The sequence below is a fragment of the Centroberyx gerrardi genome, chromosome 10, assembly GCF_048128805.1.
Source record: "Centroberyx gerrardi isolate f3 chromosome 10, fCenGer3.hap1.cur.20231027, whole genome shotgun sequence".
Lineage (NCBI taxonomy): Eukaryota > Metazoa > Chordata > Actinopteri > Beryciformes > Berycidae > Centroberyx > Centroberyx gerrardi.
The window spans coordinates 30772453-30792051 of NC_136006.1; the positions used below are offsets into that span (position 1 = coordinate 30772453).

A 19599-nucleotide genomic window follows, 5' to 3' on the forward strand; every position below is an offset into this window, starting at 1 on the left:
ATGATCAAATTTTTACAGTCAAGCAGTGTAATACAGGTGGCATGAGAAATGCTGGTCTTATGGGAGCATTTACATTTCTCCTTGAAAATGCAATTAGTTTTCATCTTATATTCTTCCTGAAAAAGGCAAAAGAGTATCTAAAAAAGCTAAGGCACACTTATTCTTTATGCTGTATTTGTTCCTATAGGCAGAGGATTGTGACTTTTGGAGCAAATATATTCAAAAACACAACATCAACTTTTCATCAGATATTATTATTATTTGGTGTGAGACATAAAGTAACCTATGTCATATTAGATTTAATGAAACTTAATGATCCCTGTTTGGAAATTGGCTTGTTGCGGCAATAAATACGATACAGCAAATTTAAAAAATCTGATATAAATAAGAGTAGAGCAAATGGAAGGGTATTAAACATAAGGGACAATTTCAACAATACAACATATTAAGTAATACTATCTGAATGAAAACAAGAATAATACAGAAACTTGCAGCATGTAGCCTATACAGGGTGTGCAAGTTTATTAACAGCAAATTTACTCAAAAACAAACACAAAATCACATTTTCATCACATACTGTATTAGGTTTTTAGCATACATTACGTTATCAGACAACATAACACGTACTTTTATTTTGAAAACAATACACCGAAGTGTGTCCTCTGTTCTTGGCAGCTTGACGCAGGTCTTCAGCTGAAGCAGAGACTGGAGAGAAGAGGCAGCTTGCCTTGGTGCGGTTTACCGTCTTTACTGGTGAGTACAGTAAGAATATTTCCAGCTGCCTATTTCATTAGTGTTTTCAAAAGCGAACTTAGACAAAAATAGTAAGAATGGACACTTGGCAGAGGTGGTTGTCTTATTTGCAGCCTCTTCGGCCATACAGACTTTGTTGCTAGCTATTTGGTGCCTGACTGTTCGGTTGTTTCAGTATTTGGCCCTGGCTCGGCTCTATTGATTGATATTTTGTAGGAGAGTGGTTTTGGTCTTGCTTTTTGGTCATTAACACGTTGACTATGCCCTGCTTTTTGTTCGTTTAGCTAGCGAGCTAGCGAGTGAGCTGAGGTTATTTTTTGCTAAAGGTTCAACGTTAATGTTGGCTAAGCTAGCTAAAGCTTGGTTGGTTGCCAGCTAAAGTGTACAATGCTTCCAAATTGTTGGTTAGTTAGCTGCCACTTGCTATATAATAATCCTACTTTTATGTCTGGTAGCTACTAAACTAACTTGACTGGTTAGGTGGCACTGCAGCTGTTTTCTTACCATAGCCAGCTAACGTTAGCTGGAAACTAGCCCAGATTTAGAAAATTACCTGAAACGCCTCAGTGAAATGTGTCTGTGTTTACGAATAGGCAGACATTTACATACGTTTAAGCACTTACATATATGTATTTCTGGCTTTATTTGTCAAATGCATTTCCGAAACGCCCAACAAGCCAGTCAGCCTTGTTGGCATTATGGTCCCTGCTTGATAGTGCTTGATCTCCTGCTGGAGAGGTCGGTCTGTTTCCCGGACCATGGCTATGGATCCCACATTCAACATCATCCATTTGTTGCAGAGGTTGTCGTTGCAAGTTTGTCAACGTATATGCGAGCATGTTTGACTGATCTAACTAATAGCTATTTTTTTAATAGAACATTTTTGAAGGAATACCATAATCTTCACACAACATTTTCATCCTGGAGATGAAAACCTGACTGATGTGGGTCGGGTCCACTTCGAGTCACACCATCCCTATCATGCTCTGTGTCCCTGCATCCCTGCCATGCCATCTGAAACCTACATCTTTTTCGTTCTCTCACAGTGGATACATGGGTAGCACAGTCTGATTCTTGTTTAGTTTGCATGCCTGCTGGCCTGGCTGCACAGCCCACCACCAGCAAACATAACTTCTGACAGCAAATGAAATCTCAGCAGAGATTTATGATTTGGAGAGCCCAGAGCTTTGCTGCACTGACTGCTCTCTTGAAAGGAAAGAGGTGGTGGCTTGTCCTGATATTCTGAATGCAGCTGCTTATGCTAGGCAGTTATGTATTTTAATCTAGTTAAATGGTTTTCAGTATTACCTCACCTGCTTTCCTTTCTTGGCAAGAAAAGGGACAGCTACCTATGCTGACTAAGCTTGATGCTGTGTTTCAATATGCAAAATCAAACCGTTTTCATCATTGATTTGCATGTTGCTAACCCTAAGCCTGTGTCCGGTTTAAAATGTCTTCTGTGTCTCTGGCTATTTTTGCTGCATTTTCTGGCCATTTTCCTAGTTTCTCTACATTTTTCTTTATTTTCCCTTTCTCCCCTCTGGCGTGTAAGCAATTGTTTGTTCTCGGTGTCACAAGCAGAGATAGCCTAGTGTGTCTCTGAAACCATATTCATTGCCAAAATATTTGGCGCTGTTGAATCTACTACTGATCCTCCCACCCCCCTTTGGGACTGCTACCTTGCATCCAACACAGCCTGTCCTATTTTTCAACTCACTCTGTTTCCCTCCAGGCATAGCACACTGGTGAAAGGCTGAAGAGCCTTCCCTGCTCTTTTGTGGCTGGTATATTGTGCAAAGGTAGCGGTATTATATCAGTGTTCTGCAAATGTGCCTCAGCTTAGCCACATATACTGTTAAGCGGGAAATATTGACCTGTATGTATTCTATCAGATGCTGGGGAAATGCTCGGTAGAGTGGTACAAGCTGATTTTCTCAGGAATTGAGCAGTCATGTGTGTTTTGTTTTTTCCCCCAAAAATTCCCATGAACTCCTACTAATTTCTAATATATTTCTTCTCCTTTTTGTGGCACTGATCACATGCCTGCTGAGATAGAGGCTCTGTTATACAGTCATAGCCTATTAGTAACAGTGTCTAGAGGTAGGCTCTTTATGCCAATCAAGAATCAAAAGTTGTTACTTAGGCAAACTCCAAGCCATAATGCACAATGAGAGGCTGGTGAAGAAGGATAACGCTCAGCGTGTTTTGAGTGCGTTTTGCTATGAATGAGTCATTTTCCATAAGAGGAAATGCACAGTGAGTGTGATTCATATTGACTCTGTAATGCAATATTGAGAGTGCTGAGCTGCATTGAGCAGCCCAGAATTGAGGATAAGTTGGCAGGTACTGATAGATAGCTACAGGAATATGTGGGGATTTCAGAGATGGTGCCACCAAAAACAACAATTAAATAACAGGTCTACTCATCTGTGTATCTTCATTTCAAAAGGGCTTAAAGTTAATAAACCTATAGTTTGGAACATTTCTCTTACACATCAGCTCTGTGTCTGTCCCTCCCTGGTGTACAGCTAACTGGCTGGTGTTGCCACCACCAGTCTCTGTTGATACAACATTTTGCTCCTCCATCTATGATCTACCACCATCATAAAGTGTATTTGAGTATCATGAAAAGCACTTTATAAATAAAATGTATTATTATTATTGTTGTTGTTATTATTATTATTATTATTATTATTTTTATATTCTCCATTTGTGAAGCCATGATGGCACTTGGACAAACAAACGCAATAAACAAACAGAATTTATTTCCCAAGGAAATGTTTGTAGCTTATTGTGAATAAAATCTGCTGCGGGACTTGGTCATACCTTAGTCACCACTACTGCAAAAAAGCCTGTCGATCTTCCCCCATCCCCCATTTTAATCTAGCCCTTGGCTTGGCCAATACCTTATGATGAGATCACCAGTGGCAACAAGATGATAATATTCCTCCTGTGCATTCTTTATTGGTTTTCTGTCAGCCACTGCCATTTCAACATTGGTTTATATGAGGGGCCTACACTTGGATGAGTTTTTGTGTTTGTTTTTATCAAATCTTCTACATCTATCAGACGTCTTCAGTGTTACCTATGCTGCTATTAGAAAATGCATAGACTAGCTAAGCTGATGCCCAAATGGGAATCAGAAGACAGGATTTTTTTTGCCAAGAAACCATTTAGATTATAAGGTGCTCTTTGCTATTGAAGGATGTGTGGTTAGGGGTAACCATGATGTTTCTTTGTTTTCTTTTACAGATGAGATGTTATGGGATGCTGAGGCACTTCTTATCTTGCCCATAGTGGGATGACGTCATGCTGATCGAAATCTGAAACACCATGAAGCTTAAGAGTGACAGTTGGTGCCCCCCATAGTCCGTTTCATCGGTGATGAAACCCATCAAATTTGTCCAACAGCAGATGTCTTTCATGCCTAACTGACCACTGTTGTTGGCTGGTAGCCCACCCCAGGCTGCTGTTGGCACCAGCCATTCATCCAAATGCCCCACCCCAGGCCGTCACAGAGACCAGTAATCATTGTGCTTTAAATATGAGAACTTTAGACATCAGCAGGACAGGGTTGACGACAGACCTCAGTGTTTGGTTTCCACTGTGAGGCTACCTACAGCACAGCTCCATCCCTGCCACAGAGGTGCATCCAGGGGTATTTTAAGGTGTAATGGAGGAGGGTGGTAGCCCACTTGGAACCGGAAAATATTAAACTCATCCCCCGGTGCTACCAATGGATTTTAGGGTGTATGTGAGGGTGAACGACAATTTATCAGCCGAACATCCCCCATCTCTTGGTAGGTCGGTTCACTGATCAGGGCCAGGATGAAGCACAGGCCTAATACTAGTCTGACAGACTTGAGATATTTGGCAAGGGAGTGAGTGTGGACCTGAAGGATAATGGACAGAACAATGAAGTATGGTGGCCAGTGTGCAGACGGCGGGCCATCAGTTGAGGTCCCAATAGGCTGGAAACGAAAAATCCACCACAGCAGAGTTATCTACATCAGGTAAGGCTACTCTATGCTGGATTTAAAGTACAGTATCCTTATTAATTGCTCATATTCCAACAGTTGGGATCTGATTTTCTGCTTTCTCTTTTCATGTTAAGTGCAACACCTAAAATTGTCATCAAAGACAATTGAAACTTGTCTTGTAACACCTCCTAGTTCAGCGTTTTTGTCTTTTTTTACCCTTTAATTGGCCTTTTACTTGTAGGTCAGCTTGGTAGGGCTGTCATGTAAGAAGAATCATTGTGACCTTTTATTCCATGTCCTCAAAAATATTTCCAGTATTTCTGGTCAAGGCTGGCAGTCGAGGAAAAGGAGGTCTGGTGTAAAAGTGTTTCGAAACCGAAGCCTGTCAAGCAGAACACCCTGGAGGGAGGGTGATATTGCATCCCATGAAGTATAGTCCCTCTCCGCATGACCAATCTGGCTAACATGGCCCTGTGGAGGGACAAGTTTGAAAACACTGACAATTCTACATAAAGAAGATTGTGTCCACGGTTCAACTGTGAAAGTGTCTCATATTCTGTTATTTGTGATGGTACAGTATATTTGCCCACAAACTGACTTAAAGATGATTAGATTTTTTCCCCCAAAGTTTGTTTCTTGTCATAATGGTAGATGTAGTCCAGTGATATGTTGAGCATAATACATATTTGATATCTGATTCCTGATGCAGAAACTTATTGCTTCACATTAACTATTATGGATGCGCTGGACCACTTTATAACTGCCAACAGCGTGTAACTGTTTTTGCAATGCACAGTGCTTAGGGGAATTACGGTATGCACTGTTTAAGCCACGCAGAGCCCATATGTTATGTTATGTATATGTGCAGCAGGCGTTTATAGCATTGTGCCCTGACTGTGCCTAGGTGCACACAGCATGTACTGCTTTTGTTTTAGATAGTTTTTTTCATTGTTTTAACAAAGTTTTTCCACATTCTGGTTTACTCTTCATTATCTGATTGCAGAATTTTGTTGATGTCTGGACAGGAATTTATGCTTACATTTTTTTGGTATTGCTTGAAGACTGGTCATAGAGATGCCCGTTCCAGCGGTATGGGCATCTCATTGTAATTAGTTGTAATTAGCACCAGAAGGGAGGTGAGGTACTGTTTTCACCAGAAATCCTGCCTCACCTCTCTGACAAGCCAATCAATTTATTTGTGGCTCTTGGCGCATAGTTACATTTTTGTAGTTGTCTGCGGAACGTCTGTGGACCGTCTCTGCTACCATCTGTGGGTGCCGCCGACACCCTGTGCAGCTCTGCAACCACCACTACTGTTCAAGTACAAATTCAGCATAAGAGCCCTGTATAAGGGGAATCCAGTGTGTGCTCGTACACTAGGCAGTATGGTAGAAGCCAAACAAGTAGGCTATTAACCAACTGGAGGCTGGTGCACTGTACATCCACATGCCAGGAAGTAGCTCACTAACTTTCTAGCCTAACTGTAGTGATGATTCTCTTAGTTACAACACCACTGTGCTGCCAAAGCACTTTGGTGTTGACAGGTGGATTTTTTAAAGTCAGCGTAGTTTTCACGTCACTACCATCATGCATACCCCCCCCCGTCCACCCGAACACCTAGAAAGTGCTAGTACACTTGTTGAATAATGAAGACATAGACCATTAGAGAGCATCCCTCTCTGTGTTATAAACAGAAAATGAAGTTGATTTGCTTTGATTTCTGACATTACACAGGGCTCTTGGCATCTGGTTTTAGCAATGGGGAAATTCTTACACTATTACCTATTTTAACCTTGTGTCTGCTTGATATCCAATACTGGTGTTGGTGCTTTTCTGTGAACCATGATGCTAGCAGCTGCAGTGGCTGTGATCCAGTGGTCAGTCTCTGCCCTCTCCTTCACACAGCCCCAGTGGATCAGTGCTAGCCTGTCTGGAGCAGGCCAAGACTTACCTTTTGACTGATGGCACCTGCAAGTGTGGCCTGGAGTGTCCACTCATCCTTCATAAGGTCAGTCTTTGTTTTTGTCCATGCTGCTCGGGAAAGCGTCCATTGTCCGAAATTAACTTTTTGGCTCACTAAAACTAAAAAAAGATCACCTGCTAAGAATCATTTTTATAATGCATCGTTTCTTTTTTTTTTTTTTTTTTTTTTTTTGATGCGAGTTAGTATCGGAAGGTTGGTGGGTTGGTTGGTCTGTCCCAAAAATTTAAAAGAATTTTACTGTACATAGGATACAGCTATAAATACTCTATCAGCCTGCATGCACCGTCAGTTTGAGTTTGGCTTGGATGGTAAAACATAGCTTTGCTACGCCAGAGATCCCGGGTTCAAGGCCAACGTCCACCAGATTCATTTTTGATCCGGGAATACACCATTTTGACTTGTGGGTGTATCTGTACACAATAAAGAAAATCAATATATTAGGTTATATGTTCTCTTTTATTTATTGCACCAAAATTTCAATTTGCTGATTGAAACCAATGAATCAATGTCCCTATAGTAATAATAAAGGAATATTATAGTGATTTTTCCCTCTGCGTTATTAGGCAGAATTTTACCATGCCTTTTTTTTCTCTGGGTTCAGTTGCTCTGTAGCCTAGTTTGTCAACTGTCTTGTCAGCTATGTGCCTATAAAGGAATATACTGTATAGCCTCAAGTAACCTGGAATTCAGTTTCCTGATTGAAGCCATAGACTGCGATGAAAAAATGTGACGTGACCACCACGCCTTCTCAAAGCGCCAAGCTGGTCACAGCTCATCACAAATTATGTGTTTGTTTATCTTTGTCTTCTCAACGATCCAGACAGCGGACAAATAGAAGTTTAGATGCTGCTACTTTGTGTAGAGCAGGCAGCCAATCAGGAGCCTGTTTGATACAGAGCCATTGCTTTGATTTGATTGGTAGATTGTCAGAGAGGGTTTATGGTAGTCAGCAGGGACAATGTTTGAGAGCAGGTAAAGACCACAGTGTATATAACTGAGGCAAATGATATTGTCTCAAAAAGTGAGCAGCCAGTGTGGCAGGTGACCCTTGTTGATTCATCCACCATAGACTAATTTTACCGGCATTTGGTGGTAATTTTGAACATGTCCAAACATGAAGCAAAGCTACACATTTGACTCAATTTTGACTTCAACACACACTTGGTGTCATTGTTCTTCCGCCTCTCAGGTGTTTAACTTTGACCCCGGGGCTGCAGTTAAAAAGAGGACAGCTGAGGATGCCAAAGCAGACTCTGATGTCACCAAACTGTGCATTCACAAGAGAAAGATCATTGCTGTGGCGACGCTGCACAGGAGCATGGAGTCCCAGTTTCCAAGTGGTGCTACTGGTATGTGAAAACCTATTTTTGGAAATGGTCATTGCTTCATTTGTTTGCTCTTTTGGAAAGTGCTTGTTTACTTGAAATGCTGTTTAGGTTACAATGGACATGTGAATGACATTGTTCGTTTGTGTGCCACCAAGATTTTAGCAGTTTTTAAAGGATTCCTCCGGTGTTGGTGAAAGTTAGCCTCATTCTCCAGATTGGCGCCTCACCCTTACGAAATTGCTGTGGATGTTTATGCGCACACAAACAATTATACATAAAATAAAGCTGGTGTTCCCTACCTTGTAGATGCCATTCAATCCCATTCATGATATCTCTTGTCATTTATGATATCAAATCCAAAATGCAGAGATGTGTAGTAACGTAATCCATGGAGGAGATTTATGGGTCGAAGATGTAAGCATAAAATAGTAGTATAAAAGCATACAAATTTACTTACTGACAAAAGATAGGCTTTTTTAAATCAGTGCGCACTCTCAGAAAGCCCTCATTGGATGAACAGGCAAGAGCAGGCGGGTCTATCATAGTCCCGTGTACAAGTTCACCTGAGAAGTTGGTTTGTTTAGGTTGGAAGTCCCACCTTACACAGCACTTCTCACCACTCACTAACGTCCTGCATGGTTACTTCAAGTCGTTTAGCTTTAAAGGGGTATTTATCTGCCTCAAAATAGTCCATGTGGAATAAGATAGCTTTATCATTCCACAATTCATCCCACACATTAGTTGGAGCAACTGATGAAAACAAGCCTGGTCTCCACTATGAATTTTAAAAAGTTAATGTAGAGGCCGTCAAAAGCTGTCAATTTTCTCAGTGCCAGTGTTCTCATTTGTTTACAGTAATTATACCAATGTCTCAAAATTAATATGGTAATGATTTATTGATGTTAAAATGTTACACATAGCACCTTTTTAATGAGAAAATGGAAGTGAAAATGTGGAAGAATATAAGAACACAGGAATTAAGCCAGGCCCACATGTCAAGCTTTATTCTACCATCACCATTTTCTGTCTATTAAATATGACTTTTTGTCCTCTCTCTCCTGTTTTTGAGACTAGGATAAGCTAATCACTTTAGTTTATTTTACAGGCGCTGGTCATGTGGGTTCTCTGAATCATCAAGCAGTAAGGAATGATGTGCACAATGGCCCCTCCAACTCGGTCACTCTTGACAGCAAGAATCCCTACAAAATGCCAATGTCTGGTCAACAGTACTGCCAACGTGACCTGGGTTCTCCCACCCAGAGGGAACTATACACAGGCCACACCAGGTCAAGGCATGGTGGCGGTGACCACAATTCCCAAAGGTCCCCATATCGCAACCGCCATAGCAGCTTGCTTAGCCCTCCCTCATCCACCTCATGTAGCTCACAACATTATGGTGATGGAACCCCATCTCCAAGGCCCGATCCTCTGAGGAGTCCCGACCCTTCTGTTCTTGGTTTTCATGGAGCCTTAAGCCCAGGTTCTGGCCATATGAATGGCGAACGGTTTACTCCTCTCTCCTCGCCCAACATCATGGTCCACGGCTCCCCTTCAGGCACTCAGCTGTCTTGTATTTTGGCTGGGAGGACTAGTGTCTCCTTATCACCTTCAGTTAATGCTAAAAGCCCCAACAGACAGAATTCACCCTGCAACTTTCCTCAAAGTGTGGACTTTCAGCATAAATCTACATCTGTCTGCTACACACAGCAGCAGCCACCCATTTCTCAGCTCCCTCCCTGTGTTGTGCAGAAGAAGCCTGTAACCCGTTCAGAAAAGGACCCTCTTGGTATCCTTGACCCTATTCCAACCAAAAGTCATAGTCGGGACCAAACTGTCTCAACCCCTTCAAACCTCCAATTCACTGCCCAGCCTCAGGTCCCATCTATGAATGTAAACATCCCTCCTGCTATTGTCCCCTTACCTAGCAATCTCCCCTTGCCAATGGCTAAGTCTGGACCTATTGGACATGGCCAGAGGGTTCAGCACCCAACACCCTCATCTGTCCCATCTTCACCCATCACATCCCCCGTGCATATGGCTGGCCCTGCTCCCATTAGGGTGGAGGAGACATCTCATCATTCACACACGTCTATTTCTTCTTGTTCTCAACATGGGAGTTGTGCTCTCACCACGAGTCTACAGGTGTCAAAGCTCCCCTCCCGGTCTCCTCGGACCTCCTTGCCATTCCATCACCTGAAGGAGACTGCCAACCAGCTGCTAGGAGTGAATGCTGGTATGCATAGCCACCCTGACTCCGTATGCCCTCCAGCTCCTGGATCTGACAGTGTCAGTCAGAGCAACCACGCTCTGGGAATGACCTCTAACCAACTGCTTGATCAGCAGAATCCCTCCTCTTTCCCAGCCAGCAGTTTACTGTCAGCAGCAGCCAAAGCACAGCTAGTCAATCAAAACAAACTGACTGACGCCACGCTAGGAACAGAGGCTCGGGCCACTAATTTGGGACATCCAGGGCTGGTTGGTGGCAGGAAAATATACAGCGATGGGTATGGTATTTCAGATCCCAAATATCTACACAGTTCTGGACACACTTTGAATGACAGCCAGAGTGGAAGGGCAGCACTCAGAGACAAACTCATGGCCCAGCAGAGAGAGGTGCTTCGTAAGCGTAAACAGCCCAATGAGGCTGGAGGTAGCATGACTTTCAACATGAACATCCAGTGTAGCTCTGGCTCCAGCTCTGCTGGCTATCCAGAGCCCATGAAGAGACTGATGCAGCAAAGGGGGGCGTCCTCTAACACCGCAATGGCCCATCTACTTCAGTCTATGAGTCACCAGAGTGTGCCGAACGGCCTTATATATGCAGGTCACCACCCGGCCAGATCCGGAAAATCTCCCTTCTTCGAGGAGAGCGTGCTGGCTGAGATGCCAGCTTCGCAGAGTGTACATGGACCTCATCAGCTCCACAGCAGAGTGGAGATCCCAAGCAGTCAGAACCTCAGCAACGAGTGTAATCGGAGTGTAGGTGAACCTCTAAACATGGATCAGTTTACAGGTCCAATAAATAAAATGCACAACCCTGGCTTCGGTGGCAATTTGGGGACACTAGGCTACGGTGTACATGAAGCTGTGGGATCAATGGGCAACCCAAACCCTCACTGGCAGCAGTTTGGACACCATGTGAAACAATCCCAAGGCAACATCCCATTCAGAGACAGAACGGGATTGCCTTCAGTGATGTCAAACGGTGGTTTCAATACCTTCTCTGAATCAGGTAACCCGTTAGCCCATTACAGATTAATTTTGATACACTGTTGTTAACACGGTCACTGCTATGGTGTTAAAATAATAATATTCATAGGCCAAGTGAATATTGTCATTTCTTCTCAATTTTCATATGTCAAGTGAATAAATTACATAAATTTTAGTTGTTTTTATTCAATATTTCTGCATGTAGCTGCCATCCTGTACATTCCTGCTCTGTACACAAGTAAACACACATTACATTAGCAAAACCTATGCAACTGCTGCAGCAGGACAAATATTTCTTTTGCCTGTAAAACCTAAGAGAAAATGTAAGATGTGTGTCAGTCTGTCTTTGTGCTAGCCTTTTCATCTTAATTGTCATTGACATATTTTTGTTACTTATTTTAAACATTTTACTTTCAGGGGCACTTTCAACAGTGCCCCCGATCTAACACTCAAGTCTACATTGTTTTTTAATTAATGACCATGTAGGTGTTCATGTAGGTTTTAAGACTTATTAATATTTTCTTTATTCAATGAAAGAACAGTGAGTTTTAACCATCTGTAAATATACCACACCACTCTGGGATGTTTTATATGAGTAGTTTTGTTTTTATTGGTATAAGAGATTTAATTAAGTCTTCTCATGGTCCATATGCCCACGTTTTGCCAAAGCTGTGACAGACCACTTAAAAGTGAATCCATATGTCACTTGTGTGGGAATCAGATGGCTAAACTCTCCTCGGCTGAAATCTATGTCTGAGTGACCTCAAGCTTTAGTAACCTCTGTTCTTTGAGAAAGGGACAAGATGGGCTTTAAAGGCTCATTCAGTAAGAAACCAGTGTCTTTGGTAAACAAGTTGACATGTTGTATTGATCCAAATGCTGAGCTGGAGGCTGGAGCATAAGGTTTTTAGGTGGTTGGGAGGTTGAGAGGGTTACGTGCTCTGCCACCAGATGATGAATATGATCATCACTGCTGACAGTAAATTACGGTAGGCCTATAAGGTCAACATGCTTTTCCATATGTATAGCAATATTCAGGTAGTAAATGAATTGGACCAAAGTTATTGACTATGTATTGAAATCTGAACATTTATTACAACCATAGTTTCTTTTGTTCTCTTTTTGTGTACAGTAAATTTTGTAATTTCAGTGTTTGTCGGAGAACCGACTGGACAAGCAGTTCCCTTACAGTGCCGGTTACCTCACACACATATCCTTCAACATAGGATGCATTTCTGTCTCAATACAGGAGCGCCACACAAATGATCACATTCACTTCGCATCCAAGCTCTGTGGATTCAGCACATGTCCTCCGAAAGCGAGTTAGCGGATCATGGTGGCTACTTTGTTTGAGGTTTGTCATCTGTTTTTGTAAATGAATCTTTGATAGCAGCAAGCTCACGATTCCCTCTGTCACTGCTCGTTGATCATTGTTGGCTACTCCTCCTGTCCTATCCTGTCCTACACTTGCCTAGACGCTGTGTTGAAAGGTAAGGTTCGGCTTTACCTGTGGCTGGAATTACAATGGGCTTGTTTGACATAGCGTGTCTCCATTTGATTCCCCCTGCTTTAATGTATGTATCCTAGTGGGGCTGCTGATGTATTCAGGTCCTGAGTTCATGATGGCCAACTGAACCAATGTAGGGGGTTCCTCAGTTTGGAAAATATAATTTTTATTTTTCATATTACATTGTCTGATATTTGATTTTTTTTTATCACCCTTTCAATTGACTATTGCATTTTTTAGTCTTTATTGTTTTCAAATTATTTTCTGCACTACTTGCATCTAGCTGACAATTTAGGTACAAAACTCTTCATTTTAAAAATGCCACTCTGCATCTACACTGATACATGTAGACACTGATCCTCCTAATCACACAAAGGTCCTCTGAACGTTCGTAATCATTTCTCCACAATACCACTTATAGTTTGGATCAAGATTACCATCTTGATGACATCTCACTCCTTTCCTGTGCTTGTTTCCTCCTTTTTTTGCATCCCTTTCTCTCCCATTCAGTCTTTCCCCTCACCTTACTCTCCTTACTCTGTTGTTGGTCTCTTTCTCTCTCTACATTTCCATAGGTGAGGCTCGTTTTCTGAACTTAGATCTGAGTCTCGCTCAAGAAGCCAGCCGGCAACGGCGGCAGCGGCAGCTGGTTCAGGGCGAGCCTCCTCTCCAGGTGAGGCACTTTCTACAGAGCCAAGACAGCCTACCAGGTCATGACACTTCCTCCTCCAACCCCATGAGCAGCCTCTTGCAGAACTTCCAGGTCAGAAAGATGATGATTCAGGATTTTATGTTTTTGTTGACACACCCCTTCCAACTTTTCTTAATTTCTAATCGTTTTTTAATGCTTTTCTCTTATTTCCTGCTTTTTTTTGTGTGGTCCGGATCACATCTCTGATAGGTGAGTTTCCCCGAGAGGGTCTTGCACCTTCAACGGACAGTCATTAGTCAACCAGAGGGCCTGTCCCAGCCTGGTGCCGCTTGCATCCCGGACAGCCAGCGGGAATATCCAACCACCCAGGGTCTTCATCATAGCAGAGAAGTAAACGCTCCGAACCAGCGGACTAAAGTGGGCTTGAACAGGGAGACCATGCCCAGCGTTATCACACCTAACAACGGTGATGCATTTGCAGCCTCCGTCGCAGCCGTTCAGCTCTCCCAATCAGTCATCCACAGCCAATGTCGCTCCTGTCCCGAGGAGGCCGCGCGACATCAGTCCAGGGCAGGCCGTCCCTGCAAGAAACCTGATCAGCTGAACAGCTTCTCCCCGGGCGTCATGGGAGCTCCCGTTCGTTTCCGCTCCCCCCGGCGTTGCACCCAGAGAAGACAGTGGCTCAGAGACGTTGAGGGTCCGGAAGGTGATCTGTGGAGCAGCGACAAACTCCTGCAGGCACACGGTCCGGATCTCAACGGGAATGGCCTTTACACGGAGATGCTCAGAAGACGTGCCTGCCCGGCCTCGCAGGAGTACGCCCCTCCTCAGTTCAATGGAAGGGACTCCAGGAACGGCTTCTTCACGGGTATTGAAGGTGGATGCCCTACCTTAGGAGGTGATCACACCAGAAATATCCAGCCTCCTGGGAACTCCCCTGGTACTGAGGGTGGAGCGGCAGGCTTTTCTGGCGACTTCACACACTACACTGGACATTCAGATGGCCGGCTCAACGGAAACTGCAACAGGCACTATAAAGGAAACCTAAACGGATATGTAACACCTGACATCGGAGACGGTAAGATTAGCGAGGAGGACCTGCGATCTGCCGCCCTGCTCTGCGCCAGTCAGCGGCTCCAACAATGGCCCAGAAGACAACATGCAAGAGAGGTGCTGTGGGGTCAGGGTCTAGCCTTGCACTCTTGGCACTCTTGGCCAAGCAAGCTGAAGAAGGAGGGGCAAACATCTCTCCCCAGTGTGTGTCACAGTGCACAAGGCAAGGTGAGATCATTTTAAATACTCGCCATTACTGTTTCATGACAAAGGATTTATCAAATAATGCATAGCATCTTCGATTCTTAACTAGTTTTATGTCAAACACTCATATATTTCAAACGACATGATGTTGCTTCAGATTTAATACTGCGTGTTTTATATCAATTCTTCAGTTATAATTGCACCTTGTTCTGAAATGGGAGTATTAGAAATAGACTGTGTGTTCCAGGAAGGCATTTACACCAAGATTTTTCACAATTTTTTGTGACAGAGGTAATAAAGAATTTACAATCCTATCATGGATTCAAAAGTACCAATTTTGTGCTGTGGCGGTTGTACCCCTCTGAAATGCAAAAGAATTAGCATTAGGGTGACAGCATAATGGGTTTAACGCCATCCCAGAGGTCATTGCAGCATATTTTACACAGCCTGCCTACAGCCATTTTGTGAATGTGCTCACTGCTTCTTGTACTATGACTTTATCCCCACGCAATTATCTTGAATGACATTCAGTGAGTTTCAACATGGTTATTGACTGATGGTAATTATTCTCATTATCTTTCTACTTTTAAATATGCTGGTTGACAGGTAGAACCAGAGAGATTCCACAAAACACCTAAAGATGACCTGGAGGAAGTATACAAAGCAAACAGAAATCACCAAAGGTAAGTTTAAGCTACATTTTGCTATGTCAGTAAATAGTTTTAACTTTTCTGTTTTGGAGATTTCATTTCTGGTAAATAATTAACCTTTATCCACAAGAAAAGCGATATGCAGTTGACAACATATAAAAATGTACTTAATGTGTCAATTTGTCATGATTCGATCTAATAAGATATTGTTTGTCTTTACAGTGGTGGGGAGTTAAATAACTACCTTGAGGCTGCTATAGAGGATGCAATGAGCGAGTTGAATAAATTGACAGGCAGCGTGAGTATTAATATACTGAGCAGCTTGACTCTGAGTTTATGTTGAATTACATGTTTCTGTATTTTGAAGAGGAGATATTTCCTGTAAAGCTAGTTAGCACGTGGCTACCCGTACACTTTGCTTTCAATGAGGAAAAAATACTGAGCCATTTGTAGGGAAACTGAAGGACAAAGGTGCTTTCTTTTCCCCACACAACATGACAAGTACCTGGTGAGGAAAAATAAGCAACTTAAAGCTGCACTAGGCAACTTTGCATGTTGTCAACTCCAAATGGCAATGGGAGGTAACTGTTTGAAAAGTGAACTTCAGTACCCAGAAGTCATGTAAGGTGATGTCAGTCAACTGCTACAGCCCCGGCCTCTCCGTGATGTTTTATACCAAGGGATACCAAAGGGGCAAGAGTGGCAAAAGATGTAACATTGGTGAGTCCAGCTATTTTTTTGATGGTTTTGATAACACTTTTTTTCTCTTTTCTTGTGGTCCACCATATTTCACAGAGAGATGTCAAAGCCCAGAAACCCAAAAGGAGGAAGATCTCCAGATGACATTGAATGTGTGTGGAGATGGGGGTTTTTTTTTGGATGGGTCCCAGGGTGGGTTAATGTTTTGTTTTTGTTTTGTTTTTAATTCTATTTTTTCTCATGCTTGAAAAAGAATTGTCAAACCTGTCCTCACCAGGATCTTTGTCAAGTCACTAACTCCAGAAGAAGAAAAAAATGTGTACACAAACATTGAAAAGCAGGTGCCTAACACACATATACATTAATATTGTTGGAATATTGTTCTATATTATTATGAGTCAACTACATGCCAACTTTCCCATCTATATTGTGTATCAGTGCAAAACGACTGTACATTTATCTTCATGCTTTGCTTCACTCAAAACAGTGTGATTTATTTATACTACTGTTACGGTGGCCCTTGTCATAAATATTCCTGTTACTGTAGATTTACAGTATTGTATATTTCATACAGGTTGCATTAATATAGGGCATGCAAATAGGTCCTACTAGCCGACATCTCATGGTTTCTATTTCTGTGTATTAATTTTGAATGTATTTTCTACAAGTCATCTGGGAGAAGAGTAACGTGCTTCCCGAGTTACTGAATTGTCATTTGTATTCCTATATGAAGATTTATTTTCTCAAATTATTTTTGATATAACGGATTTACGTCTGCAAAAAAAAATGTCTTTGGACAAAAATGTGGGCTAATGTTGTTTGAAAGACTGGGTGAAGTGTTAAAGTAAATTTCCACTGCAGAGCTTCATAGTTAAGCAGTGGTTCAATGGAGGAAACTAGTTGATGCTATCCAGAGATATGTGAAATCACTGCATATGCCAGAGATGATCCTGAATAAGGAAGAACTACAAGTAGGTGTGAAGGTGCGTCTTGAAACTCCAAAATGTGGGGAGTTTTTGTTCCAATCGTTTTGAAAGCTAGAAATCTCGGCACCTGGTCAGATAATCATTGGTAATAATGTTGGTATTGATCAACAACCTTGTCGACCCCTCACAGATATATTACAGATAGAAAAAGCATTACTTATAGCACCTTAAAATAGAATATGCTCTGCTCAGTTACAGCTACGGTGGCAAGGGACACTTTCCGTTTTATCATGATGCTTCAAGCTTTTTCCGGCTAGGTCTATACAATATTATGATGAATCTCCCATAAATATTCAGGACTGGAGGGTGGGTGTTCAGGGTGACGTGGGCTGCAATCCGTTCTCCTGACAAGTCAGTCTTAAGAGCATAATATGCAAATCATTATGATCTACCAAGCGGATGGGGAAAATAGGTATTCATAAGAGTTTCCATATCATTGACCTGAGTATAAACAGAACTACGAATATCTCCAAGGCTCCAAATTCCTGTGCGTCTTTTATGTATTCCCTTTGACTATACCAAACCATCTGTATGACAGCCTCACACTCAACTAAATGTGTGGCCTAAATGTTTTATGGTGAAGTGCTCCTATAAGTTCATTTAAACCATAGATGGGTTATAGCTGGTGGCTTTGACAGAGAATTCTCAGACTGGTCCAATAGAAAATCTATTTTCAATATTACTTTGATGGACAGTGTTGTGTTGTGCAATCCTGTTCTCTATGTTTTTCATCTCTTAACAACTGCAATCACAGGTGTATCCAAATTAAATGTTTGACTCCAGCCTTACTGGAAATTATATAAGTGTTAGCTGTCAAAGCTACAATAGGTTTCAAATGTTTGCTAAAATGTACTGTCTTTGCTCATGTGATTGTTCTTGGTTTTACTTTTGAACCTCTCTTCAATGAAGGATGCCATTTTCAACATGTTGCTCCTTTATATCATTCTTTGCTGTGAGGTGTTACCTGAAGCTGTTGTTGTGGACATGTTTTTTCTTTTATAGAGGTACTTTAAACCAATGTTATGCCGACTCATTGCAAAGGCTTCATTTGTATCTAAAAATGTACCTGCATATAGTTTGAAAACCCATCAGATTACAACAGGAGATGCCGTATAAAATGCAAAATTTTGTGGGTTCTGGGGTGTTTTAAGGCACAATTTCTGATGCTGGAGGTCTATGACAGTGTTCATTTCCCAACATCTCAATGGAACTTCAGTCTGAGGTATCAAGTCCCATCAAGGCAAAAACCGTGATGGACCCACATGTCAAAAACATTGCTTTTGTCATTAAACAGATTACATTGTTCTGGTGGTAAATTTGTTAAAGGAATAGTTCACCCCAAAATGGAAATTCAGTCATTATTTACTCACCCCCATGTCAGTGGAAACTCCATTTAAGCTCATAGAACCACCAAACACAGTGAGTTAGACCCAGCAGTTTCATCTCAGCCTTCTAACAATCTATTGAAGTTAACAGGGCCACCTTTTTACAGCTCCAAAAAGCAGCATAATTCAAGTGTTTTATGGACAAACAATTGAACTATGGGTCCAAAAGTCCAATATTTACTTCATTGTGTTCTGATACTCTGCTTACTAATATAGGGTGAGTGTTGGTGTGTTTTAGAACAAAGCAGCAGTTAGGAAAGTCTAGGAGATAATAAGGTTTGGACTTTTGGAGACTGTTCATGGACATTTTATGCTTTTTTTTTTTGAGCTGTAAAAAGACGGCCTGGTTAACTTAAGGAGTTGGGAAGAAGGCTGAGATGGAGCTATGGGGGCTAACTCGAATTTTCATTTTAGGGTGAACTATTCCTTTAAAGACGAGGACTATGATTAGCAATAATATAAAGATATGTTCTACTCTGAAAAGCCTTAGAATTATGTGTTTTTCTCTTGAGAGAAAAGCAACGACCTGTTCAGCTGTTTATAATTGTGTACATTTTGTACAGCCCTACATTTTCAGTGTTACTTTTCCCATGCTAAAAAAAACAGTCACAACAAAATTGTTTGTTGTGACTCAAAAGATGTCACTATTTGCACCTGCTGCATTTGCAATATAGGCTTGTGAATATGAGTAAAAGTTAAGTAATACTCTGGTGAAGGCATTTGTTAATTAATTGAGAAAGCTCAGTTTTATTTCGTCATGTGAAATTGCCCAGAGGGGGTTTACAGTGATGTTTTATTAATTTCTTTTTTGTCATGAGGTTAAAATTCTTTAGCATATATAGTGTAACCTGGTACTTCCCCTTGCATCTGAAATCTTTGGTTTGATTATGGTTCAATATCATCTGTTCAGTACTTCTGTTAATGAGTTTTTTTACTTGCACACAGTACTCTGGATGCTAGGCTATCCCACTGTAGGTCTTATTCAGGATAAGCTGCTTATATGAAACTTCCTATCCTATTCACATATTTTCTGTACATGAATTAACAGAATATTCCCAATATTACACGGCGTCAGAACTTGCACAGCACATGAAAACTGATGGTAAATGGGATAGCGTGTATACATACCACATTATCCTGGCTAATAGTAGGATGATGTTTACAGGGACGCTTAAATCGTAAATATTAATGGAATATTGGTGTGCGTG

At 41.8% G+C, this 19599-nt stretch overlaps 1 protein-coding gene across 3 annotated transcripts; it reads left to right on the plus strand.

The window, feature by feature from the left end:
- The first annotated feature begins 705 nt into the window (after window positions 1–705).
- Window positions 706–17757, plus strand: LOC139911395 (methyl-CpG-binding domain protein 5-like). Of its 3 annotated transcripts, XR_011784607.2 has the most exons (8): window positions 706–753; window positions 4006–4766; window positions 6639–6741; window positions 7907–8066; window positions 9151–11277; window positions 12505–12609; window positions 13338–13525; window positions 13664–13802. XR_011784607.2 is itself a non-coding variant. In XM_071898920.2 (6 exons), the coding sequence occupies exons 2-6, from the start codon at window positions 13499–13501 to the stop codon at window positions 16162–16164; spliced, it is 1260 nt and encodes a 419-aa protein (XP_071755021.2). In that variant the 5' UTR covers window positions 12516–12609; window positions 13338–13498; the 3' UTR covers window positions 16165–17757. The 3 variants fall into 3 exon arrangements, 2 of the variants coding, with proteins under 2 accessions (XP_078142247.1, XP_071755021.2); XM_071898920.2 differs by lacking the exons at window positions 706–753; window positions 4006–4766; window positions 6639–6741; window positions 7907–8066; window positions 9151–11277 and adding exons at window positions 15278–15354; window positions 15544–15619; window positions 16117–17757 and having other exon boundaries at window positions 12516–12609; window positions 13664–14695; XM_078286121.1 differs by lacking the exons at window positions 12505–12609; window positions 13338–13525; window positions 13664–13802 and having other exon boundaries at window positions 9151–11430.
- Window positions 17758–19599: the final 1842 nt, after the last annotated feature.

Excerpts from the sequence above, each read along its gene's own strand:
- LOC139911395 (XM_078286121.1), top strand. The coding sequence starts at position 4,657 with ATGGACAGAACAATGAAGTATGGTGGCCAGTGTGCAGACGGCGGGCCA. Across the intron at positions 4,767-6,638 it reads AGCAGAGTTATCTACATCAG|CCCCAGTGGATCAGTGCTAG; the intron begins GTAAGGCTACTC and ends TCCTTCACACAG. Across the intron at positions 8,067-9,150 it reads GTTTCCAAGTGGTGCTACTG|GCGCTGGTCATGTGGGTTCT; the intron begins GTATGTGAAAAC and ends TTTATTTTACAG.